Source organism: Vitis riparia, chromosome 18 (genome assembly GCF_004353265.1).
Source record: "Vitis riparia cultivar Riparia Gloire de Montpellier isolate 1030 chromosome 18, EGFV_Vit.rip_1.0, whole genome shotgun sequence".
Taxonomy (NCBI): domain Eukaryota; kingdom Viridiplantae; phylum Streptophyta; class Magnoliopsida; order Vitales; family Vitaceae; genus Vitis; species Vitis riparia.
The window spans coordinates 33,970,554-33,986,770 of record NC_048448.1 but is presented as its reverse complement, the minus strand read 5'-3'; the positions used below and the strand labels follow the sequence as shown (position 1 = coordinate 33,986,770).

Sequence of the window (16,217 nt, the reverse complement as noted above, 5' to 3'; positions counted from 1 at the left end):
ATAATATTTGATGATACCTAATTTGAACAAACAAATAATACTAATATTTTATGAGGTGTTTAAAAATTATTTAATATATATGATAAATAATGCAAGTTTAAAATAAATAATCATATTTAAAATTATAATCATATTTATCAAAATTTTTACTAAGATTATTTTTAATTCTTTTAATATATTTATACTTATTTATTTAAAAAATGAAAAACTAATTTTTGTTTTAAACATGTTCTATTACCTTTCAAGTAAAAAATTAGACAAGTTTGAAAGTCAATAAAAAAAATTAAATTTCACTTTCAATAATTTTTAGATAAAATTTTATATAATATATTTTATTTGAAATTTAATTTCTAAAGTTCAACTAAAAAATTGTATTGACAATTCTCTTGTTGTGAGTCAAAATACTTTGCATTAGTTTATCAAATTATTAATATAATATTAGAATTTCATATCTTAGTTATTTTTTTCAATAAATTTATCTTTTTAAAAATTTTAAAATAAAAATATTAAAAATTAAAAAGCTAAAAGGATATATATATATATATATATATATATAAAGTGAAGTGATAATCAATTTTTAAATTTTTTAAAATATGGTTAATTTAGAAAATATAAAAAATAATTAAAAATAAGAGAAAACTATAAATATAAATTTAAAATAAAAATTAAAAATTAAACTAAAAGATAAATACAAAAAGATAAAAATATTTGGATGAAAAATCCCAAAAAAAATTATCATTGCTTATAATAAGAGCAAAAAGATTCAATATCTTTAAAATTGAAAAACGAAAATACATTATTGCTTTTTATTTGACATAAAATAGAAATATAGATCGGAAGAAAAAGAGAAAAAAAAAAGTTAGAAATGAGTAATACTTAATAGGGAATAGAAAAAAAAAACACAAAAAAATTGAAGTTCACACTCACTTGTGTCCATGTAAGGGTTAAGGGTATTTTAGGGATTAATGAAAGATAATATCCTTCATCTTAATTTTCATACTTTATTTGGATCTTGGGTTTAAATATGCATTATATATGAATCACATGTTAATTTTTGAGCCGAGCCAAACCACAGTTCTCCCTTATAACTATTAATTGAATTATTAACCACAGTTCTCCCTTATAACTATTAATTGAATTATTATTCTAATGTCAGTGATGTATCTCCGTACTTTAGTGTTAGGTGATTTCACTTCATTTGCTATATTTTTCTTTTGCCTTTCACACGGGATTGACTTTCAAGTCTTTAGACTCTTTCCGTACTTTAGTGTTAGGTGATTTCACTTCATTTTGCTATATTTTTCTTTTGCCTTTACACGGGATTGACTTTCATGTCTTTCCGTTTTGGCGGCTGCGCTGAAACTTCCACCTCTTTTCGCATTCTTTTCCCTGAGTCGAATACGCGTGGACTCTTCATTTGTTTCTCTTCTTCTTTCCCTTTAACTATCCTATATATCTCTCTGAATCAGTTTCTTCGGTCGCTGTGAATGCATGTCTATTTCTTAGACCACTCTTTTGCCAGCAGTTTACCGTTCGTCAGTGCTCAATTGAAGCTTGGTTTTGATTCCCTGGGCATCTGCAATCCTGTAAGTTTTCACCCTTCTCATGAGGTCTGTAGATGGGCTTCATTCATTATCATTATGTGGTATTTTACCAATACCTTTTGGAAAAGACTTGATAGTTGGTTTTTGAGGGTTCTATTTGAGTTCTAAATTAAATTGAAATCTATAGAATATATCATTTGCAGCAACAGTCGTTTGAACAAGATGGGATTTTTGTAGATTCCTTTCAAATAAAAAAGGTTTTTATGCATTACATATGATATTTAATTTGGGAGATCTTTGATACAATATTTTGTTTTTTCTTCAAAATTCTGGATGCAAAATTTTTAATTTTTTTTTTTTTTGTATGAATTATGTATGGCTGTTGTATTTTTCAGATTCAAGAAGAAAAAAAGTCATGGTCATTGATATTGTCTGTTCTCACAAATACAAGATCATACCTGTATTAATTCAAATGGGAGCAGAAAGATAATAGTTTAATTGGTTTGTGAAAAAGAGTAACTAAAATAAAATTTTGGTATTATCATGAATAAATTAATATTTGTACAGTAAATAAATTAAAATGCCTCATTTTCTATTTTATTGTTTTTATTTTTTCTATTTATTTGTTTCTTTGCAATTAGTAAACAAATTTAGATGTATTATTCAATGTCATTACTGTTTGGCATTGGGAATTATTTAAACCAACCCAAACATTTGTATTTGCAGAGATCTATTTAGAGTTGAGAACTCAACCCTAGGACTTCATCTGTCTGCTATCTCTCTTTTTCCAAAATGGCTGCCTCTTCTTCTCAGTTGGGTTGTGATGTTCATCTCTCTACTGCTCTCTCTGCTTCCATGGCGGCACCTTCTTTTGCTTCTTCCCAATGGAGTTATGATGTGTTCCTTAGTTTTAGAGGAGAAGACACCCGCTTTACCTTTGCTGCTCATCTCTACGAGGCCTTGGACAGGAAAGGAGTCAACACATTCTTTGATGACCACAAGATTAGGAGAGGCGAATCCATATCTCCAACACTTGTAAGAGCAATTGAAGGATCAAGGTCTTCTATCGTAATTCTCTCTCAAAACTATGCGAGTTCAACTTGGTGCTTAGACGAACTTGTCAAGATACTAGAATGCAGGAAAACCATGGGACAGCTGGTTTTGCCCGTTTTCTACAATGTGGATCCATCAGATGTGCGAAAACACAAACGGAGCTTTGGGGAGGCCTTGGTTAAGCATGAAAAAACTTTGGAGCAGAATATGGATAAGGTGAAGAATTGGAGGGAGGCTCTTAGTGAAGTTGCCAATTTAGCCGGCTGGAGTTCACAGAATAAGTAATCTTTCAAAGTCTTTTTGTTTCCCTTTCCATTCTTACTTTTAATTGTTAATTTATATTTTGATCATCTTATGTTACCATATGCTTCCAATCATATAAATATTATTTACTTTACACTCAACGATACTTAGGACTTTAAAACACATTTATAAGGTTAAGAAAAACTCATATATATATATATATATATATATATGAGTTTTTCTTAACCTTATAATATATATAATATCAATTGTGATATCTCACGATAAATAAGAAAAAAAGTTTTGATACTACAAATGTATGGATTCCTCTTAATGAAGTAGATGTGTTTTAAAGTTGTAAGGGTTTGTTGGGTCCAAAACCGATAATATTTATATGGTTGGGAAGATACTGTTACACATGGTATCAAAGTTTATCCCTGACCTTGATGAAAACCTTTATCTGTTTGGTCTCACAATCTTGTGGGACATGATGAAGATGTTATATCTGCATGAAAAGTGATTATGATATTAATCATGTAAACACATTTTAAAACCATGAGGACCTTATTGGGTTCAAAGGGAACAATATCTACACAAAAGGAATAATATATATATGAAAGGGAGCAAACTTTTACGAATGGTATGAGAACCAATCCTCGATCTTGGTATGAGAGTTTGTTTAGCCCCATAACTGGTGTCTATCTGTTTGGTCCTGCAATCTTATTGGACCAACGAGAACGTTATATTTACATGAAATGAGCTTGATTGTGATTTCACACATCAAATAGAAGAAAAAAATTTCTAACACTATATGTGTGTGTGTGTGTGGTGTGTGTGTGTGTGTGTGTACATATGAGAAGAAACCAACCACTACACCTCATTGATTTATATTTAAAATTTTCAATTTGTATTTCAATTCCGAACAGAAGAACTATGTAGAATCTTATTTTCTTTATTTTTCACTTATGTTTAATGGATTGTTAGACTAACTATGTGTGTTTGCATAACAAATGGCAGGTCTGAGCCTACATTTATCGAGGAAATTATCATTGATGTTTTGAAAAGATTGTTCAAATTATCCTCAACTGATGCAAAACGCCTAGTAAAAGAAGATTCTCATATACCAAAAAAGGAAATGGTACCAAGTTCACCCTTAACCGCTATTCACATTGCAGGACATTTTGACGTAAGTGTTAGAGGTAGGAGGCCACTCAAAAATGTTAATGAATTAGTTTCTCGACAATACTCTAAAGTTTGCTCACTCATTGAAAATGTTGGGGAAGAATTAATTGAGTTACCAGAGAAATTTGTTTCTGAAATAGTTGACTCATCAGATGACTCGGACGATGATGACTTAAGCTTTAAGAATGTGAAATCCATGTTAACAAATGTATGGAGAAATTTATGAGTTTATATATGAGAACAAAAGATTGAATGGTATAAAGGTTGTGTACTTTTATTAATGTTCAACAATCCAATATACATTGGTTAAAGTGTTGTCGATAAGCAAAACGATACTTATAATTGTGGCAGTAATGGTAGAGTGAAAGTTGTACAAAAGGATAAGGAAACTAATTGTAACATATCTAGAGTAATCAGGAATGAGTGTTCTTATAATTATGGTATATTATGCCCCTGCAAGATAGAACATCCATCATAGAGCCTAATCTTGGAGTGATGTAAAAGGAAAGTCTTGTAAGCTAAGTCTTGGTTATAGAATCTACAAGTTGGTTTGTGGTGTGAACATGTGATACCTAAAGTTGTCGGTTTGCAACTTGATCACAAATGAAGTGAAAGCCAATTGCAATGTTTTTGCATAATAAACATATGAGTGTTTTACCACATGTGCATGCATACTCCTGTAAGTTGACGTGATATGTTCAACCACAAGTTGAGCTACTCTTAGTACCCCTATTAGTCTTCACATGGAATTCTCCTTGGATGTGATCATATAAAACAATCTCATGATATCCCGCCTTAACCACATTTGCCTTAATCTTAGCATCGACATATGAAGTGTATTCCTCATTTGAAGCAAGTCGATTAGCACCTTGTTCCCTTCTCACAACAAAGTAACTATTTAGCCGAAAAAATGTCAATTGAACCAAAGCAGTTACGGGTAAGCTATGAGTTCCTTTAAGTACACTATTGAACACCTTCAACATGTTTGTAGTCATGATGCCATACCTTCAACCTCCATCATGAGAGAGCGCCCATTTCTCAAAAGGGATTGCTTCCAACCATTTTTGTGCGGCTGCATTAATCCTCCCAATTGCGTTCATATGTTTATTAAATTTTTCAATCTTGGTTGCTAAGGCTACTCTGCACATCAGCATGCTTGACACTGGGCTGGTGGGCGATCCATTTGATGTTCTAGAGGATTTCCCGATTGTGCTAAATGGACACAAGTATTGTATAATGGTTTAAGTTTATCCATATTTGTTAGAGAATGGTTGATTGTCACAGGCAGAATGTTAATAGTATTAACAGGCATACACAAATTTTCAACTGACAATTTTTTCACTTGGTAATGCAACAGGTCCATAACTGCATTGGCCTTCAGTAGATTGGGTCTGGTGTCAGCGTCTAGGGACTGCACTGCTCACCTTTGGGATGTTGCTAGTGAGGTTATCATCAGAAGAGTCAATCATCCAAAAGGTAACCATAATCTTCATTTCTAGTTTGTAGGTTTTATCTTTCTATTTCTTAGAAGGATAATTTATATCCATTTTCTAATCTTTTGTTTGGATGCTAAGAAGTTAAAGGATAAAAAAAGGAAAACTGAAAGCTAATGTATATTTCTTCCTCTCCTCTGTTTTTCTCAGCAACCAAATGGAGTTCTTTATCCTTTATAGTTTAGTTTTCCATATATATGCACTTCATCTTTTATAGTCCATTTTTTTCTCTTGTAACAACTCCAACAAGGGGTAGTATATCTCTGCAAATTATTCCATCTTCTGAGTTAAAAAGGGTTTCTTCTCTTTGAACATCATCACCATAGCTTCTCATTTTAGCAGGAGGAGATATCCAATTAGCTTTCTTATGAGGATCGGTATGCATGAACATCCTACTAATGTTGCAATGTAATCTATTAACTTATACATTCATCATCAGTATCATCCAACACTTGGCATACTATGTGAAGGCAGTTGCAAAGATAATACACTCTGCCAGCATGAAAAGCTTAAGAGAAAATACCCTTACATGTCAAGGTCATAAATATTGAACAAACTTCTCATTATGGCTGCTAGTAGTCTCAAATGGCTTTTTGATAGTTCTATGGAGGAAATAAACATCCCTACTTCCCAAAAGCACTACTTTACTACTATTGTGGAAGAAATTCAAAATGTGCATTGGTATGAGCCTCTTCCAGCCTTATCTCTTCAAATAGCATTTACTTACTAAAAGAAAAAAGCATTCCATCAATATCTATCAATTTATTTTGGAAGTATCAATCATGTTGTTTTCTTTAATGAATTTCATAAGTTAAAGATCCTGAATTGTAGTTTTGTAGGACTCGCTCTATTCAATGGCAAACTCCACCTCATACATTGAAAGATATACTGGGGCCAAACCAAGATAGTAATGATCTTCAATCCTCGTCAACATAACTAATAGACTCTATCATGGAATAACTTATATGACAATAATTATAGTGCTAATTAAATCATTAAAACTTTCTCGGCTAAGTACACATGAATACTGTAAGTCTACGTATATGTAACAGGAGACACTCATCACCATCAGTTAAAACATGCACAAGGACTAATTGAGCAATCGACGACAACATAGTATCCCATCATTTAAAAGATTGGATTAATGAAGAGATTTGATTTAGAAAAAAATAATAATCTACTTAACATATCTTTATGATGTACCATACTCCAACAAGCAAACAGGAAACAGAAACAACAATTTTATATGCTAAAATGATGCCTATCAAAAAATAAATAAGTTAAAAGAATTTTATTTTATTTATTTTTTTGTTTTTTTGATAGGTAGGCTAAAAGATATGCACAACAATTGGATGCAAAGATGCAACTTTGTTGACACAAAGCTTGCTCAAATAAAATACATTGTTATGTAGGATAGAGGATGCAAATTTCATAAAAGATAACATAAAATTTGTTCTAGTCTACCTTGGGAAAGAAGGCATTGTGAATGAAACTACTACTGAATATCTGGGAAATTTATTTAGGCACAGTCCTATTTTCACTTATATCACATTCTTAGATATCCTTCCTCACATATTAGAGCAAGAAGTAAAGGGCAGAGTTCAAATGAGACTTATCTTAAAACAATTGCCTTCATAAAGGGGTCAGATTGGTTGCTAATTTATTTAAGAACTTCCTTCGTGGAGGGGTCAGATTGAAATAGTCAGAATGGTGTGAGGAAAGGAATCTCTAGTTTCTTCGAACAACATTTTTTTTTTTTTTTTTTTTTGAGGATTTGTCATCTTAGGACTATTTTTTTAACTTTCCTCTATTTTCTAGGCAACCAAACATTCCCAAGAATTTGGATAATGATGTAGAAACCGACCCCACACCTTCAATCTCCTAACTTAAGATAAATTCGGCCCTTGAAAAGTGGAGTACTATTTTTTCTATTCTTATAACAAAAATCACCACCTTTTTGGAGTTTTTTTACAGTGGTCCTCTCCATTTTTGATATCTTTAACAAAAAAAAAATCCATACTAGCCCCCCATTCCATATCCTTTTTTTTACCAAAAAAACTTTTTTCTTTCTGCTAAGCTCATAATCAAAATAAAATAAAATAAAATCAAACACATCTTTACCAAATAGAAACCAAACACATCTACAACAACAACAATGTGAAACCCAAACAGATTTACAAAAAAAATTAAAATTTATGATAAATTGAAAAACTCATAAATCTTACCTGACCAATGACTTCCAAATTTTAAATTTGAGCCAAGGATGCAACGGGAAGGATGAAACCCTAAAGGGAAGAAAGCTAACTGGGAAAGGAAGAAACCTAACTGGGAAAGAGAGGGAAAAGGTAAAGGATTCAAAACCATAGTTACCAACTATGGTTTTGACTGATTTAAAAAAATTCAAAACCGTAGTTGGAGACTACAATTTTATGATGTGACAATCTACGTGGCCCAATCGCACTAGATTGGACATTATTTTTAAAATTGGTTTACTTTATGGAATTTTTTTTTACAATGCTGCATTTTGGGTCAAAACTCGCATGAAGTGAATATAGATGTAGCACTAGATTGGTATGATAGAAACTTCCAAGGTTTTGCACTTTTTGTTGTTATATCACCTAAGGACAGGTCTATTTCAAGGGGTTGATCCACCTATTGTAACTTGGATTTACAAGATCTTAGTTCTGAATCCAGTTGGGTATGTTCCCTTACTAATGCCCACACTCGCCAACTTGATATACCTCTATCGTGTCAGATCATTTGTGGCAGGCCTATGTTCCATCGTTTTTATTCTTCAATGATAAGAAATGGAGTCACATCAAGGTGGTGTTTGTTTTTTTGACTTTTTACTGAAAGCAATTTGTTTTCAGAATTTAGGTTGTTTGTTTTTCTACTTTTTCATGACTTATTATAAACTTTTTATTAAATAGAAAAAACCAAAATATATAGCTTTTTCTAAATAGAAAAAATAACATATTGGTTTTTTTTTACTTTTTAATACTTAATAGAAATAAAATACTACAGAAAAAACAATCTAATATTTAACACTATTAAGCATTAAGATTCTATTTAGAATTAAGTAAAAAAACAAACACCACTCAAGTTTTCATTTAGTACAAGCGGGAAGTCCTGCATTGTGAAGCGTTGGAGAGTTTGTCCATTGTACACTAAAGGTAGTAGTGATGAGGATTATTCCAATGGGAAGTGCTACTCGAATGAGAGCCTTGGAAAGACTAGTAATGACAACGACATTGATGATGATAGTAATCCTACTGGACGTGTCTTGGATGATCTACGTGAATGGGGATTAGAAGACACTATAATCAGGAGAAGCCTTGAAGAGGGCTGACCCAAAGGACATGCCTATGAAGATGTGAATGGATCACTATCGCCTGATACCATAATGAGAAGCTTTCATGAGGCTAACTCACAAACCTGGGAACAAGACAGGATTCAAATGCAGCCAAACCCTCCCATATCCAACACTGGAACTGATTTTTAGCTTTTCATCACTATTTTTTATCTTCCTGTTTCTTGCTCGCATTTCCTATTCGGCTCCATGAATCTCACCACTTCTTGATGTGATACTCTTGCTCCTTATCTTAAGTCAAGCTTTTGTAACCGGAAAAAGAAAAATTTGTACATAAAGCAAATTTCATATTTATGGATTCTAAGTTCTATGGTAACTTACTTCCTATTTTTCAATATTCTTTTGTTAGTGGTAATACTTGACGCCTTGTTTGGATTGACTACTAAGAAGCCCCATTAAAAGCTTATTTCTTTAAAAAAAAGAAAAACTTAATAGAAGCTTGTACGTCAATTTAACTAATTTTGTCAAAAGAACTTATTTTTATATTGTCCTCTATCAGGAGTGCAAGCTTGGGGATCCTGATAGAGTTGCCCATCCACACAATCTGCAAATTCTCTTGTTTGTAAGGTGAGCTCTGCCTCATGGATGCAGGCATAAAAAAAGCTTCCTTTCTTCTGAATTAGGCAGAGCCAACTTCATAGCATGTGATATTTTGAAAGATGACATTTTTTGTCTACTATGTCTTATTTTTACTTAAAACCTTGACCCAAATGGTACAAAACCTATTTTTTCTGCTCAAGATTTTGATATTGTAGTGGTAGAATTAATTCATGTTAGTTTCATCAAAACCTAATGCTTCTAGCAATCCATATAAGTCCATTGCTAAAACTTCAAGAGAGTGCTCTTAGTTTTGTTGCAATACCCACAAACAAATTTGGAGTTTGAGGAAGGAACATTTCATAATTTGATGATAATCAATAAATATACACAAATTTCAATTTCAATGTTGTCATTTGATTCTACTTGTTTTGTTTCTTTGTCTTCTTTCTTCATTGCCCATTGATTGGAATTGGGATTTTCCTGATATTATATTCATGTCAAACCTGATTGCTACCCATGCCAAATTGTGCTTCTCCATCATCGGGATAACAAAAGTAAAAAAGGCCTCGTCTTCTTCTTTTGGCACACAATTCAAATGCCGTAAAAAACATTCAAAAAATCAGAAACCAAACTTTGGGGGTCTAAGGATATGTTTGAGCAATCTCAATTAATTAGACTTACATATTTAAAGAACTGCTTCACGACTTCCCCGTAAGGCATGGTAACCGCATCCTCATTGGGGCAACCTACCATTGGTATGAATTCATGTCAATACAATGACTCTATTCTATCCATTTTTATTGGATCAAATGTTTTTACTTCAATGCAGATTTCTTAGAATTTATTAGCACAAGTGAGAGTCACCCAAGTAGCAAAAATGAGAATTGGGAGTTATAGTGGATGAATGAAACGTCATCTTAGTGTTGCCACAACACTTATTGGTGATCCAAAGTTTGTCATTTTAGATTAATTGGTATGTAGACTAAAGACTTTTCTTTGGTTCATGTTTCTTTAATTTATTTGTTTTATAATTCATATGAAGTTTCTTTTTATTTCTAGACAATTGGCACGAACCCAATAACAAGGAGGCATGTGTGGGACATAATAGACAATGCAAAAAAAAAGGGTATGTCATTGTCCTAATATCACACTCAATAGCAACCTTTTATTTGCATTCTCTATCATGTCCCACACATGCTTTCTTGTTATTGGGTCCATATCAATTATCTAAAAATCAAAAGAAATTCTATATAAATTATAAAACAAATAAAATATAGAAACTTGCACAAGAAGAAGTCTTAATCTGCATACTAATTCATCTAAAATGATCTAACTTTGGATCACCAATAAGTGTTTTGACAATACTAAGGCGATGCTTTTATGCCTCCACTATAACTCTTAACTCTCATTTTTACTACCTAAGTGAGTCTCACATTTGCTTATGAAATCTGAAAAGCCTACATAAAAGTAGAAGCATTTGCTCCAAGAAATATGAAATATGGATGGAATAGGGGTCATTGTATTAACATGAGTTCATCAAGGATGATGAAAACATCTACTGATTGGATTTGAAGCAGGGGAGGCCTTTAATGTAAGAGAACAACTCTAGGTGCCCTTGACCAGACAAAGCACCCCACGGACTGAAAAGAAGCAAAATTTATGAAGTCAGTCCTCTTGAAAGCTAGATATCTTTATATGATGACACCCAAGGATTGAAATGTCTAAAAATTTCGGCTATTTCAGAGAAATATCGCTTCTCGGCTGGCTCCGAAACAATATTTGTCACCGGAAATTTCAGTAATTTTTTGAAAATATTGCCAATTTTTTGGGAAATTTCCCGATATTTCCTACCAGCCCAGCCCGCGCACAGGATACAAAATCTGTCCAAAATTTTTTTTAAAAAAAAACATGAGATGCTATTTGGTAATCTGATCATGATTTGCAGGCAAAGGTTGTGTTTTTCTCGTGGATTTAGGGTTCGTGAAAATATCTCCGACACAAAATTCGGTTGACGGAAATTTCGGTAATTTTTCGAAAATAGCGCCGATATTTTATATATATATATATATATATATATATATATAAGATGCTATTAGGTAATCTGATCATGATTTGCAGGCAAAGGTTGTGTTTTTCAGCCTGGCTCAAAAGTCGTGGATTTAGGGTTCGTGAAATTTAAATCGAATGGCACAAAAGCAAAGAAACCCCTAGAACAGATCTAGAAAACACAGGGAGCAAAGAAAAAAGCAATTTTTTTGGTTTTCCTTGGGGGTTTTGCATGGATTTTCTCGGAAATCAAACGAGGATGAATTTTCCCGGAAATCGAATGGGGGGTGGATTTTCTTGGGAATCAAACGGGGGTTGCAAAAAAAATAATAATAATAACATGATTAGATTAGTACCTGCGAGGATTGAGAGTGGCAGAAGGGCTTCTTGATGCCTGAGTGAGAGAAGTGAGTAGCCTTTTGATTTTTAGATTTAGTAAAGATAAAAATAAAGGGAAACAACTCATGAGAACAAGAGTGAGAGAGAGGGTATCACCTGACGCAGTACAAAAGGGGAGAGAGCTTCAGTCTTCTCTTGTTCTCGAGAGTGAAAAGGCAGAATGTCAGAATGGAGAGAATTGGAGGGGTTTCAAAAGTGGAGGAGTGGTTGCAGCCCAAGAAGCCCACTAATCCCAGAGATATCTCCACGCACTTCCTAAATCCGCCCCAGAGCCATACAGTCAGCTGTCCAAGAACAAATCTCCAAACCCTCCATCAATACTCGCTAAGAAAAACTGAACCCTCCAGCTGCCCCAAAAGAGAGAGCCTCCTTCCAACCCAGCAGAGAGACACCTAAAAGCCTCAAAATATCAGCAGCAGAGAAAGACACAGCCCGTATCAGTATTACATTTTTCCTCTCACCCAGCTCTCTCTCTCCTGCAAAACCCGAGACCCTCACAGCTTCCAAAAACTAGCTTCCTCCTTTCTTCTTAACACAGCTTTTCCACCCCACCAAACACAGTTGCATCCCACCCACTTTTCAAAGCCATCTCTCTTCTGCAAAATATCCACAAAAAAAGACCCAGGAAAGAGACCCTCACAGCTTCCAAAAAGCACTCTCCTTTCTTCCCGATGCTTGACAATTTTTTATACATGATACAAGGACAAATTTGATCTTATCAAATTTATAAGACAAATTATTTGTAAAACATAATATTATTTTTAATAGTAACAATATTTTTATAATGTCTTTTCCAATTATATTTTAAAGATATAGCAATAAATATCATTAATAATTTATTTAAATGTATTCAAAATGTTTATAATATAATGTTTTTTAATATTTGACTATATGACAATCATGAATACCAATTTAATTTATTTTACTTTATTTCAAAATTATAATACAATAAATTTTCAACAAAAAACTATTTAAATCCTTTTTATATTTTATAACTTAAAAACAAATGTTGAGATATACTGTTTTATTTTAATTGTATTTTTTATTATGTTGTTTTAGGTTATATCTTATTCCTGAAAAATATTAAGAAAAGAAAAAAATATTAAAAAATAATTTTTATATGTTTGATTGTCTTATAAAAAATATTAAAAAATTCGATTATAATTAAAATTAATTAAAAAATTATATATTTTTGAATTGTTTAATTTTTGTATAGTAAATTAAATAAATGAAATAAGATTGAAATAATAAATAAAAATAATTTATTGATTTTAAATTTATTTTTTTATTTTGTTTCATTTTACTTTTCCTTTTTTTTTTTTTTTTTTTTTCTTCAAAATTTTTAGAGTCAAATATAATCTTAGGGAATGTTTACCTATAGAAAATCTGAAATTCATTAATTATATAGATGATGTTTAATTTTTCATCCATTTTTGGTAAAATATTTTACTTTCTTTATGGTGGGTCTGTTGATTCCCGCTTAATTTAGTTGGAACTTGGATTAGTGAAAAAAGGGATTGGTTTAAGATGATGTGTTTGAAATAGAGGCATTGGACCGTTGGTGGAACCCAGCTAGTCTTCTCAGTGGAAGGTAAATCTTCAAACTTTTACTAAGAGTGAGCATTCATTTTTTTCTGATTAAAATTTGAATAAAATATGTTGAGGTATTTAAATGGTCCAACGTTCAGAGAGATTCCTTAAAAGGAAACTGGAAACAATAAGGTGAGCATGTGGTACTTTGAACTTCTAGAATTAGTGTCCAGGTTAATGAACCCTTAACCCCACCACCACCTCCACCTGCTACACCCTCTCTCTGGGACCCCAAAACTCAAACCTCTCTGCAACCTTTTCAGAAACCCAGAACTCAGAACAGTTTGGTGGGCTTCACCCCACCACCACCTCCACCTGCTACACTCTCTCTCTGGGACCTTTTCAGAAACCCAAAACTCAAACCTCTGGAACCTTTTCAGAAACCCAGAACAAACAGTTTGGTGGCCTTTGTGGAATTTTGGGTCAAAGTAGCTTTTGATCGAAACAAAAAATCAACTTCAGGTCTGTGTCGAAACAATTGTTCAAACTAGCGGCCTTCTTTTTTTTTTTTTTTTCTTTTTTTTAAATTAAAACTGCGTTTCTTCCTTCTCTCCCACCCGCACACCCATCACCAACTACCCATCGCTGGCGACGTTGCTGTCGACCACTCCGTCCCCCCTTCTTCGATCGACTTCAACCCTTTCTCCCTTCGCTTATTTCCTTCTTTCCCTATTTCTCTTCTCTCTCTCCATCCTACCCATCATAGCCATTTTTCCTTTCCTCCAACTCCGGCTGCTACTCATTGCTAGCCAGCGATGTCCTGCCGTCCTTGTTGATGATGCCCACGGTTGCCCCCACTTAGACCCACACCTCCAAAATATGCTGATGGGAGAGAAAGACGCCATTTTGAAAAAAAGATAAAAAAAAAAAAAGGCCAAAATCCACAGTTGTTTCAACACAGGCCTAAAGTTGATTTTTTTTTCGGTCAAAAGCTACTTTGACCCAAAATTCATTCCCAAAACCCAAGTGAAAACCTAGGCGGTCACCATCCACCGTCATCAGCTGATGCTACAACTCCATACAATTGTTGGTTTGTACTTTTGATCACAACCGCAAGCTTCAATAGTCCACGACTTAAATTTTGTATTTTGTAGGTAAGCTTTTTAAGAGTGTATTTCTCTTTTTTCTTTTTTCCATTTATCCACATCAATATATTCATGGTAAATAATTTCCAATATCGTAACTAGTTTAGTTAACTTCAATTAATTAATTAATCTAATTCAAATAATCCTTTTATGAGCTCTTATATAACCACACAAGTAAACTAAACAACTACGCAACTATCATAAATTGTGTTATTATTATAGTCTTTTAAATAAAGAAAGTTTATATTTTACATTAAATTTGTTTTTTATGGAAATAATTTCACTCTTTTTTTTATATATAAAAATGAGTTCATTTTTACATTTAATTTGTGTTTTGCACACATGAAATCCTCAAATATGATAATTTTAAAATTATTTTCGATACAATGGTTTTTTTAAAAAATGTTTTCAAAAATTATACAATACATGCAAAAAGGGTGGTAAATATGGGTGGCTTTAATATATAATTATATATATGTTAAAGAGGGTAGGTAGATTAAATTACACAACAATAATAATAAAAATAATTACACAACTATTTATTAAATTGCCTTGGGGAAGAAAGTGGTTCAAAGGCAATTATTTATTAAATTGCCTTTCTCTAGTAATATTAATAATAATAATAGAAAACTTGGCCAAGGCAATTATCAAATTACCCTCTAATTTTCATTTCACTCAAAACCTAGATTTTTATCCACTTACAATAATAGATTAGGGTTAGTTAATTACCAAAAATCCTCGTTACACAAAACCACCTCCTTTATCCTAAAGTGTTTGATAGTAAGTATTAAAAAAATTAAAAACACTTCATAAAATCACTAATAAACACACTCTTATTATTTTATCATATAACAATAGATACCTATCGGGGAAAAAAGTGTTGTTTTAATAGATTTAATCAATTACAAGTGGATGACCAACATACTTGATCACATAAATAATTAGTTATAAAAGAAATAGTGGACTTTTTTTTTAATATAAATTACCATTGATAAAAGCATATTCTTATGAAATATATTAGTTATTATAAATACCAAAACTTATAAATATAATATTTCAAATGTTATAATTCTAGTGTTTATTTTAATTGACTAAATTATTAAATATTAGTGAGAAACATTTAATTTTTTTTATAGAATTTTTATAATTTATTTTAAATCTCTTACCATATGACAATATTTAATATGAACTTAATAATTATCCCGTGCAATACCAATGAATATAAATTTATTATAATTAAATATATCTCATTAATAATAATATATCTAAGATTCTAGAAGTTTGTAGTTGTTTTCTAATAATTCCTTTTGGAGAGAAAATTACGAAAGATTGTTACTATATTATTGAAATATTCTAAATATATGGAGGTAGTATGTTCCTTTTGGAGAAAATCATAAAAGATCATTAATATATAATTGAAATATTTTTTTTTATAATTATTTATTTATTTTCTTAATTTCTTATCACATTATAGAAGTAAATATAGATTAATTTGATTTAAATTTGGGCCCACATTATTCTTTCTTGATTATTTTGAAATGATCCTAATATATATGTTGGGATATGATGCTCATAATGTGATATTAGAGAGAAAACCATGAAATATTGTTAATGAATTCTTGAGTGAAACCATTTAAAGTTTTCATAATTTCTTCCCAATGCTTTACAATTT

The 16,217-nt window shown here is 31.8% G+C and overlaps 1 protein-coding gene and 1 long non-coding RNA gene across 4 annotated transcripts; one reads left to right on the top strand and one right to left on the bottom strand.

Annotated features, from left to right (window-relative positions):
* The first annotated feature begins 1,268 nt into the window (after positions 1-1,268).
* On the top strand, positions 1,269-5,788 carry LOC117906352 (toll/interleukin-1 receptor-like protein). Of its 3 annotated transcripts, none has more exons than XM_034819349.1 (4): positions 1,269-1,586; positions 2,271-2,878; positions 3,858-4,026; positions 5,380-5,788. In XM_034819349.1, exons 2-4 carry the CDS (start codon positions 2,337-2,339, stop codon positions 5,404-5,406), a joined length of 738 nt encoding a protein of 245 aa, XP_034675240.1. In that variant the 5' UTR covers positions 1,269-1,586; positions 2,271-2,336; the 3' UTR covers positions 5,407-5,788. The 3 variants fall into 3 exon arrangements, with proteins under 3 accessions (XP_034675240.1, XP_034675241.1, XP_034675239.1); XM_034819350.1 differs by having other exon boundaries at positions 3,858-4,039; XM_034819348.1 differs by lacking the exon at positions 5,380-5,788 and having other exon boundaries at positions 3,858-4,601.
* Positions 5,789-10,569: 4,781 nt separating this feature from the next.
* Positions 10,570-12,494, bottom strand: LOC117907718. The gene is made up of 3 exons (XR_004650040.1): positions 11,967-12,494; positions 11,828-11,865; positions 10,570-11,065 (listed from the first exon to the last, which is right to left on the bottom strand). It is a non-coding gene; the product is annotated as an uncharacterized LOC117907718 (long non-coding RNA).
* Between the last annotated feature and the right edge of the window lie 3,723 nt (positions 12,495-16,217).